The sequence below is a fragment of the Syngnathoides biaculeatus genome, chromosome 15 (genome assembly GCF_019802595.1).
Source record: "Syngnathoides biaculeatus isolate LvHL_M chromosome 15, ASM1980259v1, whole genome shotgun sequence".
Lineage (NCBI taxonomy): Eukaryota > Metazoa > Chordata > Actinopteri > Syngnathiformes > Syngnathidae > Syngnathoides > Syngnathoides biaculeatus.
In genome coordinates, this window is record NC_084654.1 from 23,637,589 (window position 1) to 23,646,998 (window position 9,410).

General features: G+C 48.2%; 1 protein-coding gene across 1 annotated transcript in view; it reads left to right on the top strand.

Moving 5' to 3' along the window:
• efna2a (ephrin-A2a) overlaps positions 1-9,066 on the top strand; it is a 71,452-nt gene extending 62,386 nt beyond the window's left edge. The window contains exons 3-5 of the mRNA XM_061843873.1: positions 3,837-3,902; positions 6,736-8,841; positions 8,983-9,066. Of these exons, the coding sequence (XP_061699857.1) occupies positions 3,837-3,902; positions 6,736-6,863 (194 nt within the window). The 3' untranslated portion in view covers positions 6,864-8,841; positions 8,983-9,066. The remainder of the gene's footprint in view (positions 1-3,836; positions 3,903-6,735; positions 8,842-8,982) is intronic.
• The last annotated feature ends 344 nt before the right edge of the window (positions 9,067-9,410 follow it).

Below are 9,410 nucleotides of genomic sequence, written 5' to 3' on the forward strand. Positions count from 1 at the left end.
GTCCTGCATTTGGGTCCGACCCCGCACCGGAAGTTCGTGACAATATATATTTCTAAACACCATTTTTTTGTTATTTGTTTATTATTGCCTCTTCATAGTCCAGGTGATTTTCTGCGTCTCCTGATTGCACATGTGCACATTTTTTCCTCACGCAGACATTTTGTTATGCACGCCGCCTCTCCGCATGCATTTGTAAATATTATGTAAATATGCAATCAACACAAGCTACTCTGCACTCACAGGACATAAACAGGGCTGCCATCTTTTTTTTTTTTGGGGGGGGGGCGCTTTTCGTCAGTGAACTCAGTTTGTAATCATTTTCTTATTATGTGTGTTGATATGCTTTTACAACAGAGCTGTTAGTGTCAAGGATCGGGGGGACGGGTGGGGGGTGGGGGCATCAACACCCCCCCCCCCCCATACAGACGATTCCAAATTTGCTATCGAAAAAAAATGCACCGCGGGGGGTAATGACTTTAAAAGCTTCGTTGATGAAGTGATTGCGAGACTTGTTTGGAAACACTTAAAACGGTTCTTCCAAAAAAAAAAAAAAAAATGCCCGGCGAGCTTCTGATCGTTAAATTGCCCTGTCCCTTCAAAAATATTACCCCCACCGCTAAAAGTATAAATTCATACATGGAAGTCATGCACAGAGACGCGTACGTTCAACAAAAGTCTCCCGATCTTACCTAACAAATGATTCATGGGTGTTGCTATAAGTAAACTATCCTGCGGCGTGTTCATTAAAAAATGCACAAACCCCGTCAAGTTGAATAAAATGGAATAATTGATCATCATGGAAGATTGGAGGTTGAATTAAATCCGTACCGTATGGAAATGACATTCGTGAAAAATGCTGACGTCTAATAAGTGGCGTCGTTCAAGAAAATGAAATTGGGTCATAAATGAAAATAATGCAAAGTGCTGGGAAAAAAATCTAAAAATATAAATGAGATTAAAGCAAAATCACAAAACAAAATACAGGAATTAAGAATAAGTATTAGGAAAATAAGTGGATTTTTTTTTTGTACAATAGAGTTGTACATAAAAGACAAATGAAGATTATGAAATAAATGGCAATAATTGCAAATGCTCATATTCATCACATCCATCCATTTTCTTCACCGCTCATCCTCACGAGGAGTGCTGGAGCCTATCCCAGCTTTCAACGGGCAGGAGGCGGGGTACACCCCGAACTGGTCGCCAGCCAATCGCAGGGCACATACATCGAGACAAACAACCAATCGCACCTCGGGGCAATTTTAAAATATCCAATTAATGTGGCACGTTTTTGGGATGTGGAAGGAAACCGGAGTGCCCGGAGGAAACCCACGCGAGCACGGGGTCAACTTTCAAAGTCCACGCAGGCCACCGTGCTGCCATATTCATCACATAAGTAGAAAAAAAAAAAATTATTTTTTTAGTATCCAAAAATAAATACAAGGGGGAGAGAAAACCTGCGATTGGCCTGGAACCAATTGAGGGTAGCGAACATAGCCGGGATAGGCTCCAGCGCTCCTGCGACCCTTGTGAGGATGAGCGCCTCAGAAAATGGAGGGGCGTAGAAATTAAAATCACAAAGAAATGTCAATAATGGCCAATTCTGAAGCCCCTATTTGTTACATATTCCAGTGAATGCTCGGAAATTAAAATAACTACAGAGTGCCTTCGACGGGCGGCCTTTTGTTTCCGACGCCGGGGCCGCCGGGCCCGCCGGGCCCCCTCTGGTGTTGTATAGTTGACGACTTTTGTGATTGTATTAGCCGGATCCCTCCGGGGATTTGGAGCTTTGGTGCTGCCCTCCCCTTCCCTCCCTTCCCTCCCTTCCCTCCCACACACACACACACACACACTCACACATAAAAAGGCAGAAGTGTGTGCAGGACTTGAGTGGACTCGGGGGGGGGTGGGGGGGAGGGGTCGTGGCGTCGGTTGTCGAGTGTTTGTGAGCGCGTGAAAGGCCGTGTCCATCATCTTGACAAGCAGACATGCACTTTGCTCTCTGACATGCAGATCGACACACATGCACACACGCACACACAGGTGTGTATTGATGTGCGACAGCAGAATTTCCCAAGTGTGTTTGTGTTGTATGTTTCTCATTTTAAAAAAAACAACAACAACAATATTGGTTCCCCTCTGTGATTCGCGACTGTCTCGATCACGCGTGTGCGGCTGTTGTATGTTTCTCATCAAAATACCAAACAAAACAACAACAACAATATTGATTCCCTCCGGTGATTCGTGACTGTCTCGATCACGCGTGTGCGGCTGTTGTATGTTTCTCATCAAAATACAAAACAAAACAACAACAATATTGATTCCCCCCGGTGATTCGCGACTGTCTTGTTCATGAGTGTGCGCCTGTTGTATGTTTCTCATTTAAAAAAAAAAAAAAAAAACAACAATATTGATTCTCCCCGGTGATTCGCGACTGTCTCGATCACGCGTGTGCGGCTGTTGTATGTTTCTCATCAAAATACCAAACAAAACAACAACAACAATATTGATTCCCCCCGGTGATTCGCGACTGTCTCGATCACGCGTGTGCGCATGTTGTATGTTTCTCATTAAACAACAACAATATTGATTCTCCTCGGTGATTCGCGACTGTCTCGATCACGCGTGTTTTATGTTTGTCATTAAAAAAAACGAAACAACAACAACAATATTGATTCTCCCCGGTAATTCGCGACTTTCTCGATCACGCGTGTTGTATGTTTGTCATTAAAAAACAACAACAACAACAATATTGATTCCCCCCATTGATTCGCATTATCTCGATCACGCTCATTGAAAAACAAAACAAAACAAAACAACAACAATATTGATTCTCCCCGGTGATTCCCGACTGTCTCGATCACGCGTGTGCGCGTTTGGCGTTTGGCGGCCACGTTGGACACCCCCCCGCCCCTCTCCCAGCCGCCCTCCGATCAGGCCGAGTGACTCTCAAATGGGCTTTCGGGACACGTCGCCATTGTGGATGTGCTGTGAAAGGAAAGCGGCGGGACGGAGGGCCGATAAGACTTTAGAGAAGACCCCGGGGGTGGGGGTCGAGGGGGGGGGGCATCTTAAAAGAGGAAATTTTCAGAGGGGTGAGCTGATACCAAAAGCCTCGCGACAATCGGTACGCTGGGAGAAAATCATGTGCCGTAAATGAAAATCGCCCTAAATAAACACATCATACGGATGCTATAAAATCCGAAATCATTTCGGCATTAATATTTCGCCTTCTTTTTCGGAAACGCAGACTCGCTCCTTCCGTCGCTCTGGCCGCTCCTAGCGTGATTTTTTTTTTTTTTTTTTGCACTTAACTTTTCACACAAAGCGCTGGCGACAACACATTTCACACGGAGTCAGGTGGGACTAATTATGGAGATTCAATTTCGTTTGGCCTTTGAAGTCACTTCTCGACATTTCCACGCGTTTTTTGGAGAGGCATTCGGCCGCCTCAGCACGGGGGGGGGGGGGGGGGATCCGTGCGGGTTTCTCATCCGGAGTCACTTGAGGTGAATCGGAAAGATGGCGATACAGCGGAATTCGCGTTGATGCCTCGGCGTGTTTAATCTTCCTCGGCGTCGTCAATAAAGTCGGATTAACGAGCGTGCAGGCGTGCAATTAAGACAAATGACCGAGCGGTGATGTAATCTTTACGCGCGGGGCGCTCTAAATTCATCAGGCGACGTGTGAAATGGCGCGACTGCGGCGCTTTTTGACGCTAGCGGTCATTGGTGAATGTCTGCGATAGTTTTGGGGGAAATCGCGTGTTCACAAATAACGGCAGTCGGACGGCTGGATCTGTTTGGTGATGGCTGCTTTTTCCCTTCTCTTCGCAGCGTCTCCTCATCCGAACCACGTGGGCCGAGCGTGTCTAAAGCTGAAGGTCTACGTCAGACCTCCTGGTAAGTCATCACACGGACAAAACACTTGGTCTTTATTCACCGTCGCCGGCAAATTCAACGGGCGCAAGACATCCGGTGGCGTGGCGCCGCTCTGATTCTCGGAAAACCCAGGCGACGCTTTTTGCAAAGGCGGGCAACCTGCGGCCCGTGGGCTCTATGGAGAGCTGGAAGAGTGTATGGCGTAGTCCGCCCTGCAATCGTTTAAATTTAAAAAAGAAAGACCCGGGGAAATGCGTCAGATATATATTTTTTTAAGTGTTGAGATTTGAATTTTGTTCCCACACACGCACAAAAAAATATTTTGAAAATGAATACTCATATTCTTTATCCTCTGCGACGAACAACTATTAGATACTTTTCACGTGACGTCACGAGTCACATGACTTTTGTTTACGACGCCGACTCTTCGTAATCTTTTTGTGAATATTGGCTAGCTTGTCAGCATGTTTGGGCCTTTTCATCGTGTGGCTTATGATTTGTAACAACAGAGAGAAAAAGGGGTCGAACGCTTCAGGCGTTGTTTACTTTTTACCGAGCATTCAGCTAACTCCACACTTGTTACATATCTTTACGGAGGTCTTTGGGCTGTCAATGTGCCCGCTAGCACCCGCAGTGAAACTTTGCTTCCCAGGTTTGCGGCGGATAACGTGAACCTCGTGGCTGTCGCTAGCCATAGCCTTTAGCTGCGCTTTTGCTAACTCACGAGTGCGTGGTTATACAACCGTCACTGTGAAACCGTGTTATGATCTTGCTGTCGTGTTATTGAATAACGTAAACGTGAGTCCAACTGTACTTTTTAACGTGGGTGATATTTATTTCGCTCCCCAACCCTCCGCCAACCTCTCTAGCTCACTTCCTTATCGTCCTGTCTCGTCAACGGGCAGGAAGCGGGGTACACCCTGAACTGGTCGCCAGCCAATCGCAGGGCACATGGAGACAAATGACCAATCGCATTCACAATCACACCTTGGGGCAATTTAGAGTGTCCAATTAATGTCGCATGTTTTGGGGATATGGGAGGAAACCGGAGTGCCCGTAGAAAAGCCACGCAGGCACGGGGGGAAGATGCTAACTCCACACAGGGAGGGCTGGGATTGAACCCGGGTCCTCAGAACTGTGAGGCCAACGCTTTACCAGCTGTGATCCACCGTGCCTCCCTCAATTAGGTTATTATAATGTTATTTAATTCCTATTTTGGCGCGGATTAATGGCATTTACACGCATTTTGATCAGGAAGAACGATTTGATGTTTTGAGCGTGGTCGGCGAATTAAGTTTGTATCTCAAGCAAAGGCACAACATAACTATAATTCATCACGTCTTCTATATCTGTCTTTGGTTGTGTTGTATGCAGTGGGTGGGGTGGGGGCAGGAAGCTGTTACGCAACTCTTATTTTGAAAGTCTACCGGCGAGGCACATTTGGAGGCGAGCTCGACATGCAGCGTCGAACCTGCCTGGTAACTTGTCTCCCTTGATGGTGACACACTTTGAAGATGTCAGGGGGAGGAAGGGGCGGGGGCAGGGGGGGTGCGCAGGAGCTTTCTCGGCCTTGGATGGTTCCACTTCCTCCCAAATTACTGAAACAACATCAATTCCGTTGCTATAATTCTTGAGTGAAATCCGTCCATCATTGCGGCCCGTCTCGCACGTGGGATACCGACGCGGTGCATTTACAAGTGGGTTGTGTACGTCTGCGCATTTGTGTGTATACGTCAGCGCGCTGCTCCAGATTCGACCGAGTCTCTGTGATTAAACTGTAATTAGGTTGGTTAAACCCCCCCTGCAGAGCTCCGGCGCTGTCGCCTCCTCCCACATCAGTCGTCTTCACGCTCCGCTTTGCCTCGCCCGTCGGCGGCAGAGAGTCGCGACTTGCGCTCCCCCCCTCGCGCCCCTCGGTTTTCACCGAGCACTTCAGTTTGGAACCGGTCTAAATCCCGATCTGGCGCCTGCTCAGCGGTATGGCGATAACTGCGTCGGCTAGACATGCTACGACGTCACCGAAGTTAGCTAATCATGCGCTATTTCTTCCGAAGGATCTTTTAAAAATTCCATCGACTGCTATTTATGTAAATCCACATTATTTTTGTGCTCCATTTGTCAATGGTTTTTCCCAAACGCCCTGGTCCTTCTGAGGCGCCGTGCTAGTCGAAGTGTAGCTAGCATTTGCCACAAGCGGATGGTCGACGAGCTTGATAGCCGCCAACGGCGTAAAACAGATTCCAGGCAGGCAGGAGGTCCTAATTGTGAGGTTGACGCCTGAGAGAGAAGGGAGGAAAACCTCTTAAAGTGATGCCGACAAAGGTCAGACAAAGGTCGGTATCGGTGGTGGTGGCGGCGGGTGACAGCTGATTAGCTGCTAAAAGGCTAGCGGCTCAGTATAAATTACAGTATAGATAAAGAGTCGTTTACGATGTATACAAACGTAACAACTCTCTCGACCAGTCAGTAGAAAACATGAAGACCCATGAAAGTCTTTTACCTGGACGCCAGCAAGAACCGTTTTGGTGTTTTTTAAAGGAATTTGTCAAATGTTTTGTTATCGTGAAACTTGGAAAAAAAAAAAAAAAATGAAAAAAAAATTCGTGTTGCACCCTACACATACGAGCTTGTCACAAAGATGTTTTCCCTTTTTATTTCCATGAGTTGAAAAAAATGGCATGTTAAAAACTAAAGTAAAAATCCAGTGAATGAAATGTAAATCCCAATCCTTGGAGTTGTGTGTTCCCATTTTTCCATCATTCTTCCCGTGGTAGTACAGAAATCAAACTCGTTTATCTTGGTCTTTCAAACAGTCAGATCGGATATTGTGTCGGCTCTTGTTTCTGCGTTTCAGATGGCTCGGGATACGATTCTCCGGAACCCTTCCTGACTGACGGCGGCGGTCCGAGCCGGAGGCCGGACTCCGCGGCCCCGGTAGCCGCTCTGGCCTGGCTGCTGCTGGGACTCTTCTCCTGGCTGTGAGCCGCTCACTCCCCCCCCCCTCTTCCTGGAGCTCCGGCCCCCGGGGACGCCAGGCGGGGCGGGGCCGGGCCGGGCCGGGCTGGCTGTCCCTCCCTCGAAACTCCACCACCCTCCTCAGGGAAGCCCTTTGACCCTCCCTATCCACCTCCCCCTTCCCCAGCCCCACTTATCTACAACGCGACCACCAGCCACCACCACTGCCAGCCCCCCTCCCCGCCCTCCATGGCCCAACCACGGACACCCTTCCCAGGCCTGGCGAGTCTGCAGGGTGAACCGCGTCTTTCGCACTCTGGGAAACGTCCTTTCACTCGTATCAGGATCTTGTTTGGATGTGAACCGTAGACTCCTGGCCGGTGACAAGGTAGATGTAGCCGTGGATATGATTAAACTTGTCATCCATCCGGAAGGTCGGCCTGGACGCACAGAAGAGTTTTTGTACTCCCAAAGCCTGAAGCGCAAGTTGCCCTGCCTGCATTTTTACAAGCTAATCAAATTCTCGCTGTAGACTAAACAGATCCAGATCACGTGAGCACACAAGATGACAATTTTAACCATAGCCTGCGGGAGGGATACCAGGTGGGTCTGGCGAGGTGTATATTTTTAAGGTGGGATGTGTTCTTGTCTCGTTTGATGTTTCTAAACAAAAGCATTTATCACCGCCTGCTCGCAGCACAGGCGCAGTCTGCACTTGTCTTAGTCCAACAGGTCGGGTGACTTCTGGAACCATGACTTTACTCCTGTATGAATGTACCACTGGTCACCCACCTCTTTTGTGTTTGTGTATTGTTACAACTGTGGTTTCTTCTCTCGGACCGTCAATCGGCAGGATTCTGGGGGACGGGTTCTCGGCTCCGGGAAGCTGGGGTTTTGTGGCAGTTCGGGTCCGTCCAGTCGGAGTAGGTGGCGACACTCGAGTTGCATGACCACTGTGAAAACCCTCAGAACAACTCTGTTTGTATCGACAATGTATTTTTTCATGGAGGGGGAACCAGAACCACCCTGCCGCCACTTTCCGTCTTTACGAGACTTTTCAAGACAGCCGACTTTTTCGAGCAGTCTCACCCCCGCACCCCCCCCCCCCCCCCCGTGGTGGTTCAGGGACGGGGTCCTGAATGGCGGATCCAATGGACCCAATGGTTTAAACAACCGGAAACCACCTGAGACTCAACCGGACTACAACGGACGTCAACGCTGACTGAAACTGGTCTTGGCTCATAAAACCAGTCTAAAACTGCGTGGACTCTGACGTGTGGGGTAGTACCGAATACACACGCAGTACACATGGACTGAGTTTAATGTTAAAAAGGTGAAAAAAAGTGAATTTTTTTTTTTTTTTTTTTTGCTGGGGAGTAAACCTATACGAGCAACGCACTGTGAACACACGCAAACTTGCAGATACACACCAGTCTGTTCTCACGAGAATTTAGTAGGACTTCTGACAAAAACTACACAGTAATAGTAAGTAGAAGAACTTTTCAGGTGACTTTAAAAGAGTATCTTGTTTTTACGAAAAAACAAAAGATTCATGGAAATAACTACTTGTCCTAAAATGGTGGCATTTTTCGAGGGGGGCCATTTTAGTGGACCGCGCCATTGCGCCGGAGCTCGCTCGAGTAATACGTCGTCCGATTCTAACGTCGGTTTTTTTTTTTTTTTTTTTTTTTAGGGCGCAAATTCCAACTAAATTCTTGTGAATTGCAGATTCTATTTGGGAAAAAACACACGCAAGGCAAACATTCACACATTCACACAAACAAGGGGAAGCGCCTCCTTCCCCGTTTCCTCTTATTTTTGTAGCATTTAAAAAAGATCACTGTCGAAGACTCCTGCGTGGGATGCAGTGACGGGTGGGCGAGACTGAGTGTAGCCTGTGGAAGATTAAAACAAACAAACAAACAAAGAGAGACCCGTCTTCTTGTGTTCCACCGATGCCGGTCTTGTTCTCCGGTTCATGAACCGAGGCCCGTTTTATTGGCAGGTACAGTCGGACGCCGTGTGTGACTTTTTGGTGGTTGTTTTATTTTTATTTGTATTTATTTTTAAACTCAGACACAAAGAAACAAAGGAGGCGGAAACGCGCAAATAAACATCGTCTTCTTTTGTCTCCTTGGAAATGGAGCACCAGTGGGACCATCTCGCCGGGTCCATTCCCGTTTGACCGCAGGCGGAACCTTTGCGACGGCTTTATTGGACGCGCCGCACGAGGGGGGGCAGCCGGCGCCAAGGCGTAAAATTATTCCGATGGAATCGCCCTCTCCGGTCCCGTCTTCGTGCGTTCCTCCCTCGGCGATGTGACAGCTCGCCGTAAAGAACCGGCGCCCTGGTCGCGGGCCGGCTCCCTCCACGCTTTGCATCAGGTACCGCTTTTACGCTTCTGTTCCCACACGTGACTTGAAAAAATAATAATAATAATTCCCCTCTCGGCTGCTCGAAACCGATTTCAAGGGGGGGAACGACGAGTCGTCCTGCAGGGCTTGCGAGATTTGGTCCCGATCGGTTATCAGGTGAAGACACCGCCAGAATCCCTCAGACTGATTCTGATATTTT